Source organism: Antechinus flavipes, chromosome 2, assembly GCF_016432865.1.
Source record: "Antechinus flavipes isolate AdamAnt ecotype Samford, QLD, Australia chromosome 2, AdamAnt_v2, whole genome shotgun sequence".
Classification (NCBI taxonomy): Eukaryota; Metazoa; Chordata; class Mammalia; order Dasyuromorphia; family Dasyuridae; genus Antechinus; species Antechinus flavipes.
The window spans coordinates 58,222,637-58,248,466 of NC_067399.1; the positions used below are offsets into that span (position 1 = coordinate 58,222,637).

At 37.5% G+C, this 25,830-nt stretch overlaps 1 protein-coding gene across 1 annotated transcript in view; it reads right to left on the bottom strand.

Annotated features, from left to right (window-relative positions):
• ATP2C2 (ATPase secretory pathway Ca2+ transporting 2) overlaps positions 1-25,421 on the bottom strand; it is a 111,946-nt gene extending 86,525 nt beyond the window's left edge. Inside the window, exon 1 of the mRNA XM_051974925.1 lies at positions 25,036-25,421. Within this exon, the coding sequence (XP_051830885.1) occupies positions 25,036-25,395 (360 nt within the window). The 5' untranslated portion in view covers positions 25,396-25,421. The remainder of the gene's footprint in view (positions 1-25,035) is intronic.
• Positions 25,422-25,830: the final 409 nt, after the last annotated feature.

Sequence of the window (25,830 nt, forward strand, 5' to 3'; positions counted from 1 at the left end):
ATATATCTAGAGTCACATAAAAATTTCTTGGGCAAAAGAAAAAAATTAAGAATCCCTGGTCTAGAATACAGAATAAGTGGTTTGCCCAGGACAATACAGCCAAGTATATGTCTTTTGCAAGATTTAAACACAAGACTTGAGATTGATGCTTCTTCTATTATGACACACTTCTTTTCCATCAAACAATAATATTAACTGACATTTTAAAATGGCATGGAGCAGAGAGGAATTATAAGGAGGGCACTATTCATTAATCAAGTCACAATCAGCTTGATAAAATTACAGTGTTTGGCCCTCTGTCAGAAAGAAAGCTAGATATATGCTCTGGATCAATGCTAAGGGGCATTCTGCTTTGCTGTACTGACCCAGCAACTGCCACCCTTTCATAGTGACTCTGGCTATACCCATGTCTAAAGTGAAATGTTATTCTCCCTTAAACCCCAAGTCCTCCAACTTTTCTCTTTGCATGTCTTATAAAAATCAAGGCATTTGACCCATCCTAAAATGTAATTTGTTCCAGGATTGTGATATTTAGATTCCTTCCTAAGGAATGTTCAGAAGATTAACGGCATTAATTCCCCTTCTTTCTCTCCTCCAGTTCATTATTTTGCCTGGCAAAAATGAGTCTAAATTAAAGGCCGTATATTCTAACATTGTCCTGATTTCCTTTCTCTCCCCCCCTCCAATTTTTCTCAGACTGGGCGAGGAATTATTTTGGATATTAAAATATCTAAAGAATAGACCTGATAGGGTGAAACAAAGTTGCCCATTATCACCATTACTATTCTATATTGTATCAAAAATGTTAGCTTGGGCAATGAGAAGAAAAAAGAGATTAAAGGAATTAGAATAGATAAGGAGGAAATCTTAGAGAATGTTAGAGAATCAACTAAAAAAAACTATTAGAAACAATTTACAAAAATCCACATAAATCATCAGCATTTTTATATATTAGCAACAAAATCCAGCAGCAAGAGATACAAAGAGAAATCCCATTTAAAATAACTATAGATAATATAAAATATTTGGGAGTCTGCCTGCCAAGGCAAAGTAATGACTATATGAACACAATTACAAAACACTTTCCACACAAATCTAAACTCTTAGAAAAATATCAAGTGTTCATGGGTAGGCAGAACTAATATAATAAAAATGACAATACTACCTAAATCAATCTACTTATTTGGTGCCATACTAATCAAAGTCCCAAGCAATTACTTCCCAGAGCTAAAAAAAAAATTAATAACAAAATTAATCTGGAAGAACAAAAGGTCAAGAATTTCAAGAGAATTATTGAAATAAAATGCGAATGAAGTTGGCCTCGCTGTACCAGACCTAAAACTATATGGTAAAGAAGCAGTCATCAAAACCATTTGGTACTGGCTAAGAAACAGAGTAGTAGATCAATGGAATAGTTAGAATCACAGAACAAAATAGTCAATGACTATAGCAATATAGTGTTTGACAAACCCAAAGACTCCAGCTTTGGGGATAAGAACTCACTATATGACAAAAACTGCTGGGAAAATTGGAAATTAATATGGCAAAACTAGGCATCAACCCACACTTAACATGATAAGATCAAAATGGGCTCATGATTTAGACATAAAGAGTGTTATTATAAACAAATTAGAAGGACAAAGGATAGTTTACCTCTCAGATCTATGGAGAAGGAAGGAATTTGTGACTAAAAAAGAACTGGAACTCATTATTGAACACTAAATAGATACTTTTGATTATATTAAGTTTAAAAGTTTTTGTACAAATAACACAAATGCAGACAAAATTAGAAGGGAAGCAATAAACTGAGAAAATATTTTTACATTCAAGTGTTCTAATAAAGAGCTCATTTCTAAAATATATAGTGAATTGACTCAAATGTATAAGAATTCAAGCCACTCTCCAATTGATAAATGGTCAAAGGATATGAACAGACAATTTTCAGATGAAGAAATTGAAATCATTTCTAGTCATATGAAAAGGTGCTCCAAATCACTATTGATCAGAGAAATGCAAATTAGGACAACGCTGAGGTACCATTACACACCTCTCAGATTGGCCAAAATGACAGGAAAAGATAATGAAGACTGTTAGAGGGAATGTGGGGAAACTGGGACATTAATACAATGTTGGTGGACTTGAATCAATATTCAATCATTCTGAAGAGCAATTTGGAATTATGTCCAAAGGGCTATCAAACTGTGCATACCCTTTGATCCAGCAATGTTTCTACTGGGCTTCTATCCCAAAGAGATCTTAAAGGAGGGAAATTTAATGTGAATTTAATGTGAATTACTCACATGTGCAAAAATCTTTGTGGCAGCCTTTCTGTAGTGGCAAGCAACTGGAAACTGAGTGCATGCCCATCAACTGGAGAATGGCTGAATAAGTTATGGTATATGAATGTTATGGAATATTATTGTTCTGTAAGAAATGATCAGCAGGATGGTATTAGAGAGGTCTGGAGAGACTTAGAGGAACTGATGCAAAGTGAAATGAACAGAACAAGAGATCATCATATTTGACAACAGCAAGATTATACAATGATCAATTCTGATGGACATGACTCATGTCAACAATAAGATGATTCAGACCAGTTGCAATGGTTTTGTGATGAAAAAAGTCATCTACATCCAGCAAGAGGACAGTGGGAACGGAATGTGGACCACAACATAATATTTTCACTCTTTTTTGTTGTTGTTTGCTTGTATTTTGTTTACTTGTGGAAATATGTATAGAGGAATTGTCCATGTTTAACATATATTGGATCACTTGCTGACTGGGAGATGGGGGAAGGGAGGGAAAAAATAAGAACACAGTGTTTTGTAGGAGTGAATGTCAAAAATTATCCATGTATATATTTTTAAAATAAAAAGCTATAATTAAAAAACAAACAAATACCAGAAGAAGAAGAAGAAGAAGAAGAAGAAGAAGAACAACAACAACAACAACAACAACAACAACAACAACAACAAAAAGAAGAAGAAGAAGAAGAAGAAGAAGAAGAAGAATAGACCTGATAGAAGATGAAAAGCCCAGGACTTTTGAAATGCAAAATACTAAATGATAAATCTATCTTATTTTCTTATCATCTCCACACCATGCTGCCTGCACTGAAGTCATCATTTTTTCCCCCTGGACCGCAACTTCCCATACCACACTCTACTTTCCAACTGCCCTTTCCATGAGGTTATAAATTTCTTGAGGCATTCACTGCCTCATTTGCTTATATTTATATTTGTTATATATTGTCTTCTCCCTTGGATAGATTGTGTGAACTACTCGAGGTAAGTGACTGTGTTTGTCCTCCTTTGTATCCCTAGCACTTAGGACAGTGCCTGATTTGGTGACATAATTTGAGCTGAAGTAAAATAAGGACAATGTTCTACCTAACACATCTGCAACAATTGCACAGAACTAGAATTTCCTGTATGTATACCACTTTTCCAGACTTATTTTTACCTTCCCATGGGTTGTTTACTTGGGACAAATAAGAGTTTTTGTCAGTATATCAGAGTTCTGAATTAATGAATGGTCCTTTTTATAACCGAATGCCTCAAACCAGGAAACTGACCTTCAGAGAATATCTTTTCACATTATTTTCAAAATCCAGTGATGGCTCAAGACTTCAATTGAAGCATAGAAATGGAGTGTTATTTGCTGAAAGATTAGTTAGCTAAAGTAAGTAACCATTATTCATCTTCCTGGAATATATCCTTGTTGGACTTTTCCATGCAACTTGAATGTAAATATACTATTGACCACCTAGTATTCCTTTTTTTTTTCTTCCACTTAATAATAGTGTTACTGATTCACTATGAATTTCAGCTGCATGTTGAATTTCAGATGGTATGGTATAGTGACAGAGCTGACCTTGGAGTCAGAGATGTACATTCAAGTCTTAGCCCTGACTCATATTGACTGTGTGACCCCCAAGCAAATAATATAATTCCTGGGTGCTCCTAGACAATTCTCCAAGACTATAAATTGCAGAATAAGTTGTAATCTTGATTGAAAGCAATTTCCTTACCTAGAGTTCTCTATATGCATAAAATCACAGATCTAGTATCAAAAAAATGTATTTTAATTAACAAATCTTGTGAAAATGAGTCATTTTATAAAGGTTTTCCTTTTTCAAGGTTTCTGTACAGCCTGAATGCTCTTCCTTCTTTGACCTAAAAATTATCCCATCTATGGCGTTAGCAACCATCTGCTCTTCTCTCCCCAATCCCGCCACACACAGTTATAAAAACCTCTTCTAGTGACTGAGACCTGGTCCAGGAACCCTCATTTCTTGTTCCTCACCTAGAATGTTTCATTCCAGGCCAAAAAAGAAGATACACATGTAATGTGTAAATGCCATGTAGTAGAGTAAAAAGAAAACCTTGGGTTGTAGTCTTTGCTATATTCGTTGACTAATTTATTGATTTTAAGCAAGTCATTCACTTCTCTGAGAATTAGTTTCCTGATCTGAAAAATGAGAAAGTGCCAGAGTGTGACAGGATGGAATATACACTTATTTTAGAGTGAAACTTAAACCTAAATTTGAAGCTGGGTTCAAATTCTTTTTTTTTAAATTATAGCTTTTTAATTACAAAATATATGCATGGGTAATTTTTCAACATTGACCCTTGCAAAACCTTCTGTTCCAAATATTCCCCTCCTTTCCCCTACCCCTCCCCTAGATGGCAGGTAGTCCAATATATGTTAAATATGTTAAAATATATGTTAAATCCAATATACGTATACATATTTATGCAGTTATCTTGCTGCACAAGAAAAATCGAATTTAGAAAGAAGATAAAAATAATCTGAGAAGGAAAACAAAAATACAAGCAAATAATAACAGAAAGAGTGAAAATGCTATGTTGTGGTCCACACTCATTTCCCATAGTTCTCCCTTTGGGTATAGATGGCTCTTTTCATTACTGAACAATTGGAACTGATTTGGATCCTCTCATTGTTGAAGAGAGCCACATCCATCAGAATTGATCATTGTGTTATCTTGTTGTTGCCATGTATAATGATCTCCTGGTTCTCCTCATTTCACTCAGCATCAATTCATGTAAGTCTCTCCAGGCCTTTCTGAAATCATCCCTCTGGTCATTTCTTATAGAACAATAATATTCCATAATATTCATATACCATAACTTATTTAGCCACTCTCCAACTGATGGGATTCATTCAGTTTCCAGTTTCTAGCCATTACAAAAAGGGCTGCCACAAACATTTTTGCACATGTGGGTCCCTGTCCCTTCTTTAAGATCTTTTTGGGATATAAGCCCAGTAGTAACACTGCTGAGTCAAAGGGTATGCACAGTTTGATAACTTTCTGAGCAAATTGCTCTCCAGAATCATTGGATCAGTTCACACTTCCACCAACAATGCATCAATGTCCCAGTTTTCCCACATCCCCTCCAACATTCATTATTATCTTTTCCTGTCATCTTAGCCAGTCTGAAAGGTGTGTAGTGGTATCTCAGAGTTGTCTTAATTTGAAGTTCTCTAATCAATAGTAATTTAGAGGACCTTTTCATAGAAATAGTTTCTTTTTTTTATTTTATTTTATTTTTTATTTAATGATTACTTTATAATGACAACATTATTCCTTGCACTCGTTTCTTTTCATAGAAATAGTTTCAATTTAATCATCTGAAAATTGTCTGTTCATATCCTTTGACTATTTATCAATTGGAGAATGGCTTGAATTCTTATACATTTGAGTCAAATATATATTTTGGAAATGAGGCCTTTATCAGAACCTCCGAATGTAAATTTTCTGGGTTCAAATTCTTAAGAGCAAAGAACAGCAAGAAAGTCAGAATGAGACACAGAAAAGCATGGTAACTTTGTCACAATTTGGTTAAATTGAATGTATATTTTTAAATCAAACTATGTAATTAAATCAATTTTTCTATTGTTTATTGAAATGCTCCTGCTTTAAAGTTCATATCAAAAAAAAATTTTTTTAATCACAAGTGCAAGGAATTTTATACCAAGATAGCCAGCTTTTTTTATTATTTTTATTTTTTCTGAGGCATTTGGGCTTAAGTGACTTACCCAGGGTCATGGAGCTAAAAAGTGTTAAATGTCTGAGGTCAGATTTGAACTCAGGTCCTCCTGACTTCAGGACTCTATCCACTGCGCTACCTAGCTGCCCTGATAATCAGCTTCTTTTAGAAAATGTATCAACAGAAAAAGAAGCAGGCAGGTTAGAGAACCTTATGGTGAGTCTACTGCTCAGGCCAAAATTATAGACGATTCATTCTGTTCAGGAATAACACAGTGGATATAGAACAATGCTGGAAAGAATCAACCCTTCTTATAAAAAGAGGCAAATGGATTGGGGATTTAGATTCAGAATTAACACCCTTGTCTTTGATTAGAAAAGAGAAATGTAGGAAGGAAAGAATGGAGTTAACTATCTGCAAGATATTTTTCAAGGAGAGATAAAGAAAGTTGTTTGCTGAAATAGTCAACAGATGTGTGGCTCAAGAAAACTCATGAATGCAGGGTGTATCCAGGAAATAATCTGAACAGTGTTTGGGGTGTGAATGCAATAGAAAGCCATGCCTTGTCTCAAAAAGCTATATAACCTTTGCACCTGGGAAGGGTATTTTAATTTTAAATGATGAAGATCAAGCCACTTAAAGGGGAGGCAAGTATAGCTGAGCCAGCTGCTCACTTAGAGTAAAAAAAAATGAACTTCTAGGAGCGAGGGGAAACATCTGCTTCAATGAACACAGAGAAGATAATGTTGCTCATACAGTTTAGTCATTTCCAACTCTTCCGGGCCCCATTTGCTGTTTTCTTGGCAGAGTGGGTTGCTATTTCTATCTCTAGCTCATTTTACAGATGAGGAAACTGAGGCATACAGGATGAAGTGATTGGCCCAAGGTAATACAGCTAGTAAGTATTTGAGTCTAATTTGAATTCAGGAATATGAGTCTTCCTGATTCCAGGCACCCTATTCACTGCATTACCTAGGATTTAAATTTCTGGGCCACACATAAAAACATAGGGATGCAAAGAGATCATAAAAAAGGGGAAAAGATCCACATGTGCAGAAATGTTTGTAGCAGCCCTTTTTGTAGTGGCAAGGAACTGGAAACTGAGTGGATGCTCATCGGGGAGAGTGGGGGATGGCTCAAAAAGTTATGATATATGAATGTCATGGAATGTTATTATTCTATAAAAAACAATCAACAGGATGATTTCACAAAGGCCTGGAGAGACTTACATGAACTGATGTTAAGTGAAGTGAGTAGGACCAAGAGAACATGGTATGCACAGCAGCGACAAGATTATATGATAATCAACTTATAAACATGGTTCTTTTCCATAATGAGGTGATTCAGGGCAGTTCCAATAGACTTGTGATGGAGAGAGATATCTGTATCCAGAGAGAGGACTATGGGGTCTGAATATGGATCACAACATAGTATTTTCATCTTTTTTGTTGTTGTTTGCTTGATTTTTGTTTTCTTTCTCATTTATTTTCCTTTTTGATCTGATTTTTTGTTGTGTAGCATGCATGATAAATATAGAAGAATTGCACATGTTTAACATGTATTAAATTGCTTATTATCTTGGAGGAAAGGGAAGTTGAAAAATCTGGAATACAAAGTTTTGCAAGGATGAATGTTGAAAACTGTCTTTGCATATATTTTGAAAATTAAAATCTATTATTAAAAAAAACCCCACAGGTATGATGGGTTCCTGTTTAGAAATGGAGGGTGCTTAATCAGGGATAGGAAAAGTGTATTGCTTTTTATCTTAAAAGTTTACCAAGGAGCAGCAATTTGGTGCAGTGGATAGAGCAGCAGCCTTGAAGTCAGGAGTTCAAATCTAGCCTCAGACATTTAACATTTCCTAACTGTTTGACACTGAGCAAGTCACTTAACCCCAATTTCCTCAGCCAAAAAAAAAAAAAAAAAAGTTACTAAAAGGGCTTTTGCCCGAAAAGGAAGAAGGAAGGGGAAAATCACCAATGTTTATACACAAGCTAGGTATCCTAATGAATAGCTACAACATAGCACAAAGAATAACAAGAGAGCCCCAGAAGTCCATTGGAGACAAAATACAAGAAAGGGAGCCGGCAATGAGACTCGCGATTTAAGATGTCTAGACACAAATGCACAAAGTATGGTTAACAGGCAAGGTGAACTAGAGTCTCTCAAGCAAGGAAGCAGATTTGACACCATGGAGATCAGTAACCTCCACAAAGGATTCCTCTGATCTCTCATTGTGGTTCACGGAGGTTGCCAGAGACTCTTGAAAGCTCTGCCAGAGGAATGCAAGCCTGGGAGATTCTACCCGGCCCGGCTGTAGTCTCAGACTTTGAAAAAAGTGTCTGAAATAGATTAACTCTGTTTCTCCAGAAGCAGCCGAGGTCAGCATGAAGGAGGTCATCACTAGTAGGCTGGCCATTTGGTGACAAAATGCTTGGCTATGATAACCCAGGGGAAAAAGACAAATACAAAAATTACTCGGTGCTATATCCTCATCCTGCTTCTATAATGACAAAAGGGGACAGAGTGTGCAAAGAGTTACACTGTTTTTAGATAATCTATAAAATTGATCAAATTTTTAGCTATCTAGCTATGTAAACATTTTGTCCAGTAACTAACAAAAAGACATAACATTAAATTCCTTCAATAATAATAATTAATAATAATAATAATGATAATGATAATGATAGCCAATCTTTATGTAAGGGCTTTAAAGTTTACAAAGAACTTTATAAATACTCTCTCATTTGATCCTTACAACAACCTTGGAATCAGGTTCTATTATAATCTTCATTTGATGAAAGATGAGGATGAGGAAACTGAGGCAGAGGTCAAAGGTCTAAGAAGAATTTGAACTTAAATCTTCTTGACTCCAGGACCTGTGTGCTACCCACTGTGGTAGCTCTGGGAAGACCCCCCCACACACACATTCATCAGCTATATAAAAATATTATTTATGTTACAGTTTCGCTATTTAAGGATAATCTCAGAGCCTTGAATTCAAATCCTGACTTTGTTACTATATTTACCTGCATGGTAATTTCATTTCCATGAATTTCATTTGTTTATTTGGAAAATCGGGACAATAATTCTCTTATGGATTTGTCATTAAAAATCTGAACTGCTAACAGTAAATGGCTGGCCCGTGGGAGGGTTCCCAACAAAGGAACATCATATCAAATGTAACATTTTCAGCAGAACAATCTGCATTATCTGTGCATGTGCAGCGGGAGGGGAAAATGGCCGGTCAGTCCAGTGAAGAGGCAATTCTGCCAGGAATCCAGACCATAAGAACCTACAGCGGGGTGGTACTGATAGGGACAGTACAGCCTGAAAGACATTTTGAAAGTATTAACAGAGCTTAATGACAGATTGACTGAATGACCAAAGGCATTGAAGAATGAATCATCTTTGAGGTATCCTGTCAGACTGGGAGAATGGGGCCACAGACAGCAACAGGAACAATTCCCTTTTCAAAGTGAAAACAAACAGGATTTAACGTGTTTCTTTCCTCTGCTTCCCAAAGAATATGGCCCAAGAAAGGATGCAGGGAAAGCAAGATAAATCATAAATCCTTAACGAGACAATACTGTTGACTTGCCCACGCACTGTGTGGTAACAGCAGTTCATGCTGTTATACACAAAATGCTCTAGAGTAGAACTAGACTCTTTCCTCCATGTACTACAGTTGAATTGTACAAAAAATGGGATTTCAAGTCAGAAGTCCTGGATTTAAATACCAGCTTTGTCACTTGCTCCCTGCATGACCTTGGGGAAATAATTTAATTTCTCCTAGCCTCAATTTCCCTATCTGTAAAATGAGGGAGGTAGACTAGATAATCTACTAAGTCCAAATTTTTTACTCAAGCCTTCATACTAGCCATCAATCTCTCAATGATTAATTTAGAAAAGGTTCATTAAACTTGAAATAAATTTCTTTACATTTTCAGTATATACAGTTTAAAGAGATAGTTTATAATAGCTTTTCCAGCTCTGTGAGCAATGCAATATTATCCTTAGCATGGCACAGTGGGTAAAGTCCAGGAAGACCCCTGGCTCAATTGTGGGAGCCTGATCAAGTCACATAATTTCTAAGTGTTCCAGACAATTCTTTAAGATTATGCCTTTTAAAACAGACATCAGGGGCAGCGAGGTGGTGCAGTGAATAGAGCACTAGCCCTGAAGTCAGGAGGACCAGAGTTCAAATCTGGTCTCAAGACACTTAACACTTCCTAGCTCTATGACCCTGGGCAAGTCACTTAACCCCAATTGCCTCAGCAAAAAACAAACAAACAGACAGACATTAACTTGTACTTGTGGAGAGAGTTTCCTATATCAATAAAATTATAGGCCAGTCTCTATGTTTCTTCTCTTTGCTGCAAACAAAGAGAGAACATGGGGAAGGATTTATTTTTGCCCTGAGAGTTAGTGACTCTAATTTAGAAGATATACACAAGTAAAAAAAAACTTTATTCAGTAGTTTTTCTTCTTCAGAATAAGGCAGGCCATTTTCTTCCTTCCTTCTTTCCTTTCTTCCTTCCTTCCTTCTTTCTTCCTTCCTTCCTTCCTTGGTTAAGTGACTTGCCCAGGGTTACACAGTAAGTATCAAGTATCTGAGGCTGAATTTCAACTCAGGTTTTCCTGACTTCAAGATCAGTGCTCTATCTACTGCACCACCTAACTACCCCCAATTTATTTCTTTAATTGACAAAAGGAAGCCTCAGAACCTCAATGGTCCTCAAATCAACATGGTTATCCCCAATGGCAAAGACTACAATTTATCCACAACTTATCTTGTAAATAAAAGTCATGTACTTATCCCAATGTAAGTCCTCTGTGAGGGTGTATCCAGTGTTCTGGAGCTCTTCTTCTAGGTCTTTAGAATTAGGTAGGTTTTTAGGGTATTGAGGGTATATACTTTTAGGGTATTATTAGGCAGTATTTAGGGTATCCATTTCTCATTCTTTGCTCTCTATATGATCCCTCCACTTTCTTTTCTTATTGTTTATTTTCTGGGTATGTTTTAGACCACTTCTGTAGTATACAAGCTTCCAGTCTATTTAAATCCAACATTTATCTTTCCTTTGCTTTTTGGATTACTCACAAGTTTGCTTCTTTGAAAAATGTGGCATTCTATGAATTGTAGTCATAGTGTATCAAAAGAAGAATGTTGTAGCTAAAAAATGAGGTTTTGTTCCAAGGAAGAAGCTTAGGATCACTGACCATGCTGAAGATGCGGAGTTCTGTCTAATCTCTTTCTCATATTCACTTGTGGACTTTTCTGGTGAGCAGTCAATCTATAGTGGCTAAAATACACGTGCTCATAGATTAATCCAATGGATTGTCCATCCAACAGGAAACAGAACATTTTATTCAATATTTGCAAAAATATTGCAACACTATAAAAATTACTTTATTATATATACATATATATTCAACTCAAGGATAAAATAAAAATAAAGTTAATAAAGAGAAAGAAAAGATAAAGGGGGATAAGAGGACATAAAAAGAAAGCTAGAAAAAAATCTAATGAGATAGAGAGGGGAAAGAAAAAGACATATAGGGAAGACAAGAGGAGAAGGATAAAAAGAAGAAAAGGTAATAGTCTTGGAGATAAGCTAAATGGAGATAAGATGCTGTATTCACACCTTTAATGGGTGGTGGAATCTAATTACTCAATGTTGACAGTTTGGCACCTGCTCTTATTCTTAAACAGGCTGGGCTCTGAAGGAGTTGGACAGTTTCAGAAGGGAGCTGGGAAACAATCCTAGCTTGAGCAACATTTACAACATCTCTGTAGCAAACATGAGGTCCAAGCCTTTGCCATATTCAAAAATATTCAAATGGATCTGTGATCTCCTCTATGTGAATGAATGTTCTTTGTGGTAACACAAAGAGCTGCTCATTCTGTGCTACTGTTGCCCATGTCTTATCACAAGTTTGTCAAAGGAAGTTTACCCAACATGTTAGGGAACTTTCTCTATTTCTTCTGACACTGAGGCATTATCAATGGAACACATAGACTGTGTATCATTTCTCCTTCATGTATATATGAAGGATACTATCTGATCAGTCTATCTTCCTTTTCAATCATATAGTTCTTTGATACTGTCCTTTACTTTTACTATTGTTTGTAGAGCTCAATTTGTTCTTTGTTGCATCCTGTTCAAACCCAATATGTGCATTTCCACTGCCTTCTGAATGGTACTGATTTTCAATAATATGGAATTAAAAAACAAGAGTTTGTACTCCTAAGATGTCAATAGTTGAAAAATGATATTTACAGAAGGCCTTTTGTTTCAGGGAGAAGTTTAGGCTAATTAAAAGGACTCAAATTTCTCAAAGGAAATCTGAAATTGTATTTGAAAAATGAAATGAAATTAAAAACAATCCTACAAAGTACAGAAATATCTTTGACATTGCTAATGTCTGGTATTTGTTCTATCTTGTCTTGATTAAATTAACCATTATCATATTAGCACAGGCTCATATCATTTTGACTTCAAAATTAAATTTCAAAGGAGACTCTTTTAAATATTGTTCCCCCAACAATTACCTCCCAAAGGGTAGATAATCTTTTGAACATAATTTGTCTGGCGAAATCTCCAGGGAGAAAGTATCATTGCCCTAGATTAAATTACCTTTTATTACCTTAAGCTTTTCTTCACGTTAATTTTGATTAATAGATTTCAATTTTGCATTCTCAATCCCTTAAGCAGTGCCATGAACATAGTAAGTGCTTGATAAATACTTGTTGAATTCTTATCAGAGCCATAACTAGGAATACTTTTTACCTAGAACAAAAATGGACAAGGGGAAAAGGAAAAGAACAAGTATTTATTAAATGCCTGCTATATGTCAGACACTTTGCTTTAAGTGCTTTACAAATATTCTCTCATTTGATCCTTACAACAACCCTGGAAGGTAGGTGTTATTATGCCATTTTAAGGCTGAGGAAATTGAGGGACACACAACTTATAAGACTTAAAGTTATTTTTGGATGCAGGTCTTCCTCACTCTAAGCCCAGCACTTTATTTTTTTCACCACCTAGTTGCCTCTTACTTAAATTTCCCTACATATATTTTTGGGGTGAAGGAAAAAATAATAATCAAAATGGTAATATTTGTGCACATATGGATCAAAAAACTTATTTCAAGAATTTTCACCACAGAGGAAGGTAGGAGAGGTAAAAATTTTAGTTACAACATAGTCCCTTCCTTTATGGACTTCCTGTCCTAGTTGGATTCAGGGGAGGAATAATAAAATATACAGACAAAATACAATACAAATATACACACAAATATAGTGTATTAGACAATTAAAGCAAAATTACTGAGACAAACCAAGGAAGGCTTCCTGGAAGAGGTGGCATTTTACAAGTTTGTCAGAAAATCAACAACATTTTAAATCTATCTTCCTTGCTCTCTTTTCCTACTCTCTTCCCACTTCTTCTATAATTGGTAGAAAATAACAGGGACAGGGGGTGGGGTGGGGGTGGAAGGTGTTTATTTAAAAATTCCTTGTTGAATAAATTATGTAAAGTGCCAGGCCTAGACTCAGTAAGATTCATCTTCTTGAGTTCAAATCTGGCCTCAGACACTTAGTAACTATGTGACCCTGAGCAAATCACTCAACTCTGTTTACCTAAGTTTCCTCATCCACAAAATGGGCTGGAGAAGAAAATGGCAAACCACTCCAGTGTCTTTGCAAGAAAACATCAAATGGGGTTACAAAGAGTCAGACATGACTGAAAAACAACTGAACAATACGCATATTGTTTTGTTTTGTTTTTTTAAAGATCAAAAAAGAAAACTTTCAGTCAAGGAAGTATAAAGAACAGTGTAAGCAAAAGGTTAAAAAAATTCTTTTTTAAGCAGAAAGAATACAAGGGATTGATCATAGAGTGTAGAGAGTCATGTGAGATAAGACTGGGAAGAAACCACAGTGTCAGACTGGGGAGATTCTTGAACGCCAGGTAAACAGTTTTGAACATAACTCAGTAGGGTCCATTGAAGGGTTCTGAGGAAAGAACTGAGTTAATTAGAGGAAGAAGAGAACAGAATGACTTGTTAGTCATTGTTTGTGTAAGAAGGGAATAATGAAGGCTTGCCCTAGGAATGAAAAGGACTTACAGATATAGTCATTGAAATTGATGTTGAATGAAAGAATAGTAAATGAGCATAATTAAGTGTGAATTTGTGGCAAAGAGTCCTATAGGAAGGAATTCAAAAGAAAGGGAGATTAATGAAGTCCAGAAGGACCAAGAATGGTTTCCTGGGGGAGGGAGAAGAAATTTCAGCTAGACTTTGAAGGATAGGTAGGATTTGGAAAGATGAAGGGGAAAGAAGAAGGGAAGAGACAGTGGATGGAAAGTTTCTTCTCTGATTTTTGTAATAGATGATAGGTAGATAGACAGATAGATGATATAGCTATATGTATAATTTCACATACGTATTTGTGATGATATATTATTTAATTATATTATATAAATACCTATTTGTGATATATTATAAATGTAACCATATGACTACATTTTTATATTTAATATTATATATACACACATACACACACATATACATACATACATATCACAGAGGAAGCTATTTCACATATATACACATATACCTTATGTAGTACATATATATGTATATATAACATAGTATAGTACAGCACACAGTATAGTATGTAACCAGCTTCTATCTGAGCTTGGAGATTTTTTCATGCTAGCTAAGCCAGACTCCTAATTGTCAAAGACCTGAATACAGTGATTTGGATCTGCAGAAGGCTATTACTGAGCTGGTTCCAGGAACTTTCTAGGAAAACCTTCGGAAAGAGGTACCACAGACACACAGGGGAAACTGGCTCCTCTATGTGTTCCCGATTTCCAATGTGTTTTCCTAGTCTTCAGAGAAAGAACTTCCCCTTGAATGAGATCCAGCCCTCTCTCCTTGGTTGAGCGGAGATCTTATCTTGTTCTCAGATGAAAAGCTGCTTTACTTTTGTGTATTTTACCCATTTTAATCTGTAAAACTCATCTGACTTCTATTTACTGTTTTGCTTGGATAAGTGGGTTTAGTCATTATTGGGCCTTTTGTGATGATTTTTATATAGTTTTTTTGGGAAGCCGCTAAATTGATCAAAATAAACTAAGAATTACCTCCTCCTTAAGAGTGATCAGGGAAGGGGTTGAATTCTGAATTTATTACTCTTAGACTACCAATTTGAAGAAGAGTAACACCATCCCTTTTTCTCACTGGAAGCAAATCCAGCCTTGGCTGTCCTCCTAGGGATTACCTTCCTTCTTCTCTTTCAAGCTAACAACACTACAAACATTATCCTTGACACTACTATTCTTCAGAGGGCAACCAGATCTCAGATCTCTTAATGCTACATATGAAACATAAATCAACAGTTAGAAAACCTTGTCTCATATTTTACTGAAAAATTGAAGTCTTTTGCTGAGAGCTCCCCCACCTCCCCTTTTTCTCATCCTACACCATCAAGATTCCTTCTCTAGTATCTCCTCCTTCACCCTAGTCTCACATAACAAGATGGCCCTTCTTCTAGCCAAGGCAAACTACTCTATATGCACAAGTTATTCCATTCTACACTAGTTTTTCCAGTAGGAAAAGATTTCTACCATCCTGCTCTCTCATTTTCAGTTTCTTGTTGTCTACTGGCTGCTATTTAGAGATAAATAAGTCAATGTCTTCTTCTTACACAAAGACCCTTCACTTGACTCATTCACCCTACTAGCTATCACCCTGTATGTTTCCCTTTTGTGGTGAAATTCCTAGAGAAGACTGTCTATGATCTTCCATGTTCTTTTATTCCTTTTTTGATATCATCATTCAGCTGAAACTTTTCTCTCCAAAGTTACCAATGATTTCTTTGCCAAATCTAATGACATTTATCCTTCTTGGCCTTTCTGTAGCATTTGATACTGTCAGATTATTCTCCCCGATATTTTCTTCTCTTTATGTTTCTATGACTCTTCTCTAGCCTGATCATTCTCTGGATTCACACTTTTTTAGTCTTCATCCAGATTATACTCCCAAATCTTCGATACCTATAAGGCTTTGTCTTGGGCTCTCTTCCCTTTCTCTCTCTGTATCTCATTTGCTCTCATGATTCCAGTGATTATCAGATCTACTGATCCAGACCTAATATCTCTCCACACATCCAGACTCAAAGTCTCTAAGTGCCATTTAGATATCTTAAGTTCAAACTATCTAAAACTGAACTCATTGTCTTTACTTGCACTCTTCCCCTTTCTGAACTTCCTCATTAATGTAAAGGTCCTACCATCACCCAGTCATCTAAGATCCAATCCAGGTGTTATTCGAAGTAAGGAAGGCAGTATCTAAGGGCCCCTTCATATTCAACTGTTGCCAATGAAAGAAAGAAAGAATGAATATAAGTAGGGCTTAATTTGTCATAAAGATTGAGCGCTAAAGGAGTTCACATGAAAGGGAGATTTAGAGAAATCTGGAAGGACCAAGAAAAACTTCATGGTGGTGGGATGGAGGGGTAGAAGGGAGCCTGTCTTACCTCATACTTGAACTATTTCAATAACCTGTTTTGTCCTCTGGACTCATTTTTTTTTCATTTTAATCTGTCCTCTACTTGGCTGTTAAAATAATCTTCCTAAAGCAAAGGTTTGACCATTTAACCCCTCCAGTGGCTTCTTACCCCCTCTAGGATCAATAGAAAAATCCTTTGGTTGGTATTCAAACTCTTCCTAAATCTGTGGTCTTTTTACACCTTACTCTCCACATGTACTCTATGATCCAGGAACACAGGTCTTACTGTTTTTTAAAGAAGATACTCCATCTTTCTGCTCTAATCATTTTCACTGGCTGTCTACCATGCTTGCAATCCTATCTGTTTTCTTCTCTACCACCAGCCATCCTTAAAGACCCAACTAAAATCTCCTCCACTACCAGAAGCATTTATTTCCTGATTGCCCCAAATGCTAGGAGTTCCTTCCCTCAGCTGGTTATCTCCCACATCCTGTTTGTACAAAGCTGTTTATTTGTTGTCTCTCCCATTAAGCTGTAAGCTCCTTAAGAACAGGAACTGTTGATTGGCTTTCTTTGTATCCCCAGTGCCTGGTATATAGTAGATGCTTAATAATTGCTCAATGAATGGCTGACTGACTATACACCTGGTCCTACTATGTCACTTTCGAGCTGGCTTTTAATGTAAGGATGAGACTACTCATCTGCTACCTATATAACAGGTATGGTGTGATCATTAAACTTATTATTCTTCCCTTCTGTCCTTAATTTCCCCTCCCTTCTTCATCACCATGTGCTCATCCCTATTCTTCATGACAGCTTAAGTTGACTCTATTCTCCAAAGCCTTCTATGATCACAGTAATTTTTCCTTTCTTTGAATTCATAAAGCAATATCCACTTATACAACTGATTTGATAATGGAATAATATATTATTTTGTGACAACTCTTTTATTTCTGAAGTGATTCACTACCTTTATTCCTTTCCCTATCCTTCTACCCAACTTTCCTATTTCCATGGAGAGCACCACCACTTTCCCAATCATCAAGGCTCAAAATCTTTCTATCATCTTTGACTCTTTATCACAACTAATCATTTCTTAAATCTGGTTCATTCTTCCTCCACAATAATTCTTACATCCATGCCTTTCTCTCCCTGCACAATCCTGGGACCTTTGATATCTCTGCTTCTATTATCTTCTCTCCAATCCTGCCTCTGCCCAGCTGCCAAAATCATCTTGAAATGATTTGGACATAGTGATTCAAATTCACCTGATCAAATGCCTCTGGGATAAAATGCAAACTTCTCATCCTCAGATATAACCTACTTTTGTTCTAGTTGTGTTTCCTTTCCATTCATTTTTTGCTCCTGAACATTTATATATTTTGTTGTAGTTTACCTTTTCATGCACTTATAAATGTTTCTTTTTTTTAATTATATGGATTTTTTATATTATCTACTACCTAATACACTTTCTGCTCCTTCTTCTCCCAGGGAACCATCCCTTTCAAAATAAAATAGAAAAAAAAAACATTTTCAGTGAAACTAGCCAATCCATTAACCAAATCTAACATTATATGCAATTTTCCATGTCTAGAGCCCCCTAATTTTGCACAGAAAAAAGAAAATAATGACTTTATATTTCATCTTTGGGGCCATCTGGACATAATAATTTCACATATATGTTCACATCTTGTCTCCCCAAATGCATATTAAGTTACTAGAAGGAAAGGATCATAAATAATAAATTTATGTATCCCATGTATCCATTGTAGTGCCTACTACAATGCAGATGGAGATGATCAATTATTGGATACTAATTTAAGACTAAAAACCAGTTCGAGTTCCTAAGGGGAAGGCATTACAACTCATTATAGCCATTTAGTGATTATTCAGAATTAGGGAAGACTTCAAATTATTTTCCAAAATTACAGGTAATCAAGAAGTCTCCAGTTCATTAAATTCAAATTTCCTTTTACAAGTCAATATATATATTTTTTATTCCAAAGCTTTTTATTTTCAAAACATATAGATAAATAACTTTCAACATTCATCCTTGAAAAACTCTGTGTTCCAATTTTTTTCTCCCTCCCTTCCCTCTCGTAGATGGCAAGTAATCCAATATATGTTAAAAATGTGCAATTCTTCTATACATATTTCCACAACTATCATGCTGCACACAAAAAATCAGATCAAAGCAGATCAGACCAAAAATCAGGAAAAAATGAAAAAGAAAACAAATACAAGCAAACAATAACAAAAAAGTGAAAATACTATGTTATGATCCACACTCAGTCTCCACAGTCGTCACTCTGGGCGTAGATGGCTCGCTCCATCACAAGACCAGTGAAACTGGCCTGAACCATTTCACTGTTGAAAAGAACCACGTCCATCAGAACTGACCATCATTTAATCTTGTTATTGCTGCAACATGCATTTATTAAACACTCACTGTATGATAAGCACTGGACTGACATTTATAATGACAATCATTTGTTAAATGGAAACATCAAAACCAGTCAAACCCTGATATGGCTTATTAGTTTAAGAGTTGATCAAAAAAAGAAGTCAGCAGATTGTATTCTTGAGGATACTCTGTATGTTTTCCCCCAGGACTCTTGTTGAGTGAAATAGGTACAGAGGAGGATTTCTCTTTTCTCCACCCCACCTCTAGCCTTGCTGTCTTGAAACAGATTTCATGACTGCAACAGACTAGGCCCAAAGAGATCAAATCTCAGTTTAGTTGAGCTAGTCTATGTGGAGAATGGACTTGGTGTCTTAGGGAGCCATTTTCTTTTTTAACTCATTTTTACAGATGAGGAAACTGAGGCAAACAGGATACCTAGGGTTATACAGAACTAGTAAGTATCTTCAAATAGCTGCAAGATGTTAAAGGAGAAGAGAGTTAAGAAGTGTGGGAGGGTCGGAGTAAATAATTATTACCAAGAAATATAAGAAATGCTTTTATTTGGAATTTCAGTCTAGCTGTAGGAGACACCAGAAAGCAGTAATGGAAATTTTGCAACTTTGTTCTATTATTCCTTAGATATAATTTCAGTAGGTTATTTCCTCCTCTCTTTTTCAGTTTTTCCTTAAACTTTAAAGACCTCTAGATTTTTTTTCTGCTCTAAAGTTATATAATGTGAAGACTTATTATGGCAGAAGAGTAGCTGCTCACAAACTGAGCACACAAACTATCCTAACCCCTTTCTTTGACCTGCCACTACCATTTTATCGATCTTTTTGTTTAAGAATGACTCACTTCTCTAGATTTTTGAAGACCTAGACATCTAGTTTGGTGAAAAGGAAAGAGCTCCTGGCCTTTGAAATAAAAGGATCTGGGTCCAAATCCTGGCTTTGCTATTTATAATCTGTATAAAACTGGGCAAGCTAATTAATTTCTCCAAACCTCAGTTTTCTCATCTGTAAAATGAAAAGTTTATACTCGATGATCTCTTAAATCCTTTATAGCTCTAAGTCCTGAAATTCTCTTTCTTCATCTTTACATAAAAGATTTGACCTTGATAATCTCTAAAGTCCTTGCCAACTCTAAATTCTATGACCCTAAGTTGGTTTACTTCTTTGGTTCAATTTCCTCCTCTATAAAATGGGGGCTGATAATACTTCCACATTCTACCACAATGATGTTTTTTTGAGGGGAATGTATTATAAAGCTTAAAGCACTTAGCAAACATGAGATATTACTACTATTAAATTAAGTCTTTGTTGTCTGGCTCCAGAAGCTAATTATACTGTATGATATTGTTTCAAAGGCAAATGATTTCCAAATTCCAAACAATGGATGACCTTACCACTGACCCTTTGGAACACAAGTTTTTCATAATCTGGGAACTGCCCAAGAGCACTTTTTTCCATGGAGTTCTCAGTTCATAATCTGATTCATAACATCACTAAAACCCACTATGTACAAAGCCTTACACCAGGAGCAATATAATCTACATGCCAGGTATGCAGCCATTGGAGTCATTGAATCAGAATTCAAATTCTGACTCTGTGACTCATTAGCCATGTGTCTTTGGGAAAATACCTTAGTTTCTTCATCCTCATTTAAAATGAAAAAGTTGGACTCATTGGCCTCTCAGGTCTCATCCAGCAATATGTCTCTTGGGAGACAAACAGGTGTGGTAGCTCTTAGGTTCATTTTGCAGAAGGGAAAGCTGAGGTACTGAGAGAAAGTCTAAGTAACTTACTCAGGGCACACCCTGAATAATCAGAGAAGGTGAAATTCCCAGCTCATTATTCTAGTCAGAAGTGGTTGTCAGGGTACTACTGCTGGTTGGTCTAATTTTTGGAACTTTTCTCTCCCATATTTGGTCCTTTTCTTCTATTAAGTGTCAAAAGTGGGTTTCTTAACTTAATGGAACTGATGCTGAGTGAAGCGAGCAGAACCAAAGGATCATCCTACAGTAACAAGATCATGAGATAATCAACTGTGATGGACTTGGAGCTTCTCAATAATGCAATGATTCAAGGCAACCCCAATAGACATGGGATATGTATCAAAGCATACTATTTTCACCCTTTTGTTTCTTTGTTTTTTTTTTCTCATGTTTTTTTCCCCTTTGGGTCTGATTTTCTCACACAAAAGTGACAAATATGGAAATGTTTAAAAGAATTGCATATATTTAATCTATATCAGATTACTTGTCTTGAGAAGGGAGGAGTAAAGGAGGAGGGGAGAAAAATTTGGAACACAAAGTCTTACAAAAATGAATGTTTAAACTGTCTTTACATGTATTTAGAAAAACAAAATATATTGAAAAAAATTAAATAAAATAAAAGCAGAATGTGCAACCTCAGGAGGAAAAAAAGAGTGGGTTTTTCTAAAAGGCTTATGCTAATTAGAGACAAGGAATAAGGTGCTTCATTCTTTCATCATGATAACTGTCCCCAAAAAGAAGTCTCCTTCTTGTCTTGTAGTTGACCATTATGTAACTGCCTTTACTCCAATCCTTCCCCAAAACTAGCAGACCAGGAGCTTAAAAAATCCCAAGTATCAGGAATACTGAGTATTGGTATTCCAATGTCACAATGTTAATTCAAGTGTCCCCTGGACACTGGGGATTCCAAAACAAACTTCGTCTAAAGGAGACATAGAATATTGACATGAGAAGGATCATAGAAGATCCTCATTTTAGGGATCAGGGCTCAGAGGGATGAAGTTACTTGTCCCAGGTCACATCACAAAGTCAGGATCAGAACACAAGTCTCTTGACTCATGGGTCAAAACTTTTCCCACTATACTTTTGTTGCAGTCCAAGTCTTCATGAGTCCATTTGGGATTTTCTTAGCAAAGATACTGGAGTGATTGGTCATTTCCTTCTCCAGCTCATTTTGTAAATGAGGAAATTGAGGCAAACAGATTTAAGTGACTTGGCCAGAGTCACACAGCTAGTTAAGTCTGAGTCTAGATTTGACTCTGGTCTTCTTGACTCTAGGCCTGGTGCTCTATCCATTGTGCCTCTTCCTGCTATACTAGAGTAGCCTAAAAAGACAAATTTTTGCAACTTTTAAAGTTTTTCCAATGACTGGTGAGATCCTATTTGTCCCAGTTTTCTTCCCTTCCATCTAACTTTTGGAGGAAACAATTTTTAATGTGCTTTTTTTTGCATACATCCAAAGGTGATATTATATTTATTCTTTCTGCCTATCTCATTATTAAGCAAGGAAGTTGGAGGTAGAACGCTTTGATTCTGAGATTTTGCCATTGATTGGTCTCTTTCTTCCATAAATTAAAAAATGCATCTTTGGGCAATCAAAATAACTATTTTCAAAGAGTTTCACAAACACAAGTTCATTTGATCTTCAGAAAATGAGGGAAGCAAGACAGGGATTGATATCTCTTTTCATTAGTAAGAAAACAGAAATCTAAATGATTTGCACAATTTTACAAAGTCCAGAATGCAAATCCCATCATTCCATTCATTCCATCAAAGATCAGGACAGCTGGGTCCTAACCCTCATTCTGCCACTAAGGGGATATATGACCTCTGGGTCTTATTCATCTGTTAACTAAGGACAAGTTGATCTCTCACGTCCCTTTCAACTAGTCTGTGATTTTATGAATCTCACCATACGACACTTTACCAAAATAAGTCAGAAACAGTCTTTCTTTGCATAATTCATTTTATAAAATGTAGGATAAACTCAAAGATCATGTCTTCACACTGAGGTCCATGTCCATACTCAGAATATGATCTTTATTACTCAGTCAAATGTAGACTCTTTGAAAGCCAAAACAATCTTATTTTTGTGTTTATGTCCTCAGCACCTCAGATCAGTGGTCAGCACATAGGATTTAATAAATCTTGTTGACAGATGAGTGCTTGTTGATTACTACCCATTTGTGATATGTTAAAATGTTAAGCAATTGTCTAAAAAAAGTAAAAAAAAAAATTGAACAATCTATGGGGAAGGATACACTAAATATATGAAACATTATAAATTATATAAATTAAACATTACATAAAATATTAAATATTACCCTGTTTTTCAAATTCTTTTTCTATCTTTCAAATAAGAAACCCTAAACTTGGTTTTTCAGGGAAAACGTAATTGTCAAGTTGCATTTCTTTCCCCATTACAAATAATCTTAGAAGTGGAAGGGATTCATTATCAAGTGAGAATATTTGTGAATTATTTAGCACATTTCAAATTTGAGCTCAGATACTGAATAGCTTTTTGACTCTGGGCAAATCACTTAGCCTTCTTTGCCTCAGTTTCCTCATCTGTAAAAGTAGACAGAGAAGGAAATGGCAAACCATTCCAGTATCTTTGTCAAGAAAACCTCAAATGGGATTGTGGGCAGTAGGGGATAACTGAAAATGACTCAAGGACAACAATAATAACAATAAATAGGCATTTAATAAAGGCTTATTCCCTTCCTGCAAGCTTCCACCTTAGTACAGGTGTCTCTTTTACAGTATTCCTGACAGTAGTTTGTAAAAACTTAGAACTAAGCTCCCTTGCAGGAGAACAAGGTTAAGTCAAGTATTATTTTTTTTTAAACAATAAGTACCAGGCACTGTGCTAAACCCTGGGAACACAAAGAAAAATAATAATAATCCCAATCTCAAAGAGCTCACACTCTAATGGGGGAGATAACATGCAAACAACTATGTATAAATAAGATAAATTGGAGATAATCAGCAGAGGGAGGGATTGGGAGAGGGGAGGTAAAGAATCAGCTATTGCCTTCTGAAGCTCAGATGTTATCTGGGACTTAAAGTCAGAGATGTAGAGTAAACCCCTCTTACTGATTTTTGGATGCGGTTACTTTTATGTAATCATAGCATTAACAATCAGAACTCAAGCATTATCTTTTTTTGATATATTTGTCTAAAATGATATTTCTCAAAGTAGACAGAGGTCATTTAAATCAATCGCCTTGTTTCTCCCAGGCTTCTTTCATCTACTGGATTGAGGAGTCAATGAGGGAAAGTCTTATTTTCCTCTGCTTCCACTCAGTGTCTGCATAGTTGCCTGACACCCAGAAGGGAGCGAGTACATGTTGATTCACTGAAGTGAGTAACATTTCTTATTGTATTACAGATATTACAGTTTTCCCGCAGTTGTCTTATGTCGATCAGAAGTCTCTAAGCTTTCTAAGGGCTGGTATGGTTTTTATCTTTCTTGCCCAGTGCGTGGTGCAAGAAAATGGTTAATATAATCTTTTAAAATAACAGGGATTCAGTGACTTCTTACCTCGAAGGGAGGCTGTGCAGACAGTATTTAAACTGAAAGTGTTATCAGAAAAGGGATTACTTGTGATTCACCAGCTTCACATCATGAAGGCACGGACAAAGAATCACCCAGAAGAAGCCTTGCATTGAGTTAAAATCTGAACAGGTGGAGGGAGGGAGTACACCCGGAGATCAGGCGTTGAAAGTCTTTTATTAATAAATGTTTACTTTGAAGTCTCCACGACCTATTTTATTTTGAAACCTGATTTGCTGATTCCAAAATCCTCAGGGAGAGCGGCGGGACAGCCGGGTGAAATCCTGAGCCGGTTGGTGAGCAGCCTCACAGCCTCACAGTTGGTTTGGGGCTTCCCAGGGGTTCCAGGGTCCCAGGCCTTGAGGGGGTCCAGCAGGCAGCTCCCTGAGTGCCGGTGCCCGCGCCCGTACCCGTGCCCGGAAACGCGCGCGATCTCCTGCCCTGCCCCATCCCAGACCAGCGCCGCTGCTCAGGTTAGCTCACCTGCAGAGGAACTGCCTTGCCTACCCCAAGAAAGTCAGACAGCCGCGGCCGCACAGCCACACAGCCCCTCAAAGAGACCTCTGCTCGTGCCCATACACTACCCGGCTCGCAGCCTCCTTTTCCATTGGGGTCCCCCTTTAGGAGACACGGAGGAAGGCACCGGCCCGATCTCTGGAGGTTGGAGCTGAGCCGCCGCAGCGGAGAGCCCAGAGGCCCGCAGCCTCTCCTCCAGTCTCCGGGGGCTCCATCCCTTCTCCCCGCCCGCCGAGAATCCTCCACTCACCACCAGCCCTTCCAGCTCCGAATCCTCCACTGGCTCGTACTGGCGCGTCAAGCTGAGCAGGGAAAGTTTCTGCACGAGTTTGGAGAAGCGTCTCTCCACCATCTCGACCCCGGGGGACGGGCGCCGCGGCTCGCGCCGGCTCCCTCGTCGGCTGCTGGGGACAGAGCGCGGCGGCCCCGCCGGCTCCCTGGCTCGCTCGGGCCCGGCTAGGCTGCGGCAGGAATTGCCTCTCTGGTGTACCGGGGGCAGGGCGCGCGCGCCCAGGAGACTGTAATAGGCTGAGCCTAGGTTACCTGGAGCCGGTCGGCTCGCAGGTGTTGCCCCGCCCCTTGGGGTGGGGGCGGAGCCAGCGAGCCCCATTTCGGTCCCCGGGCTTTGGCGTGCGCCTCTCCTCCCGCTGGGCTGGCTTCTGCGGGACAGTCCCCCACCACTGCGGAGTGGAACGCGCTCGAGCCGCAGACCCCCTGCAGGAGAGGAGGGGCCGGGAAGCCCGGGTGTGCTCCCGGTACAGACGCCGCTTCCCTTCTCCCGGGTCTCCCGGGGTACGCTCTTCCCGGAGGGCAATCCCTGGCGGGCAGGGGGAGATTGCTGCGGGAAGGAAAACCTGCAGCCCTCGGGGCCTAGCTCTGGCGTCCGGGGAGGGATACTCCGAGCTCCTGCCCTCTCTCCTTCACGTAATGGGGACGATGCTTTGGGATCTTTAACTCAGAGGATGTGAAACTAGAATCGGACATAGCTATGACCCTTCATTCATTTTTTGTTATTGTTATTCAGTCGTGTTCGACTCCTCCCCAT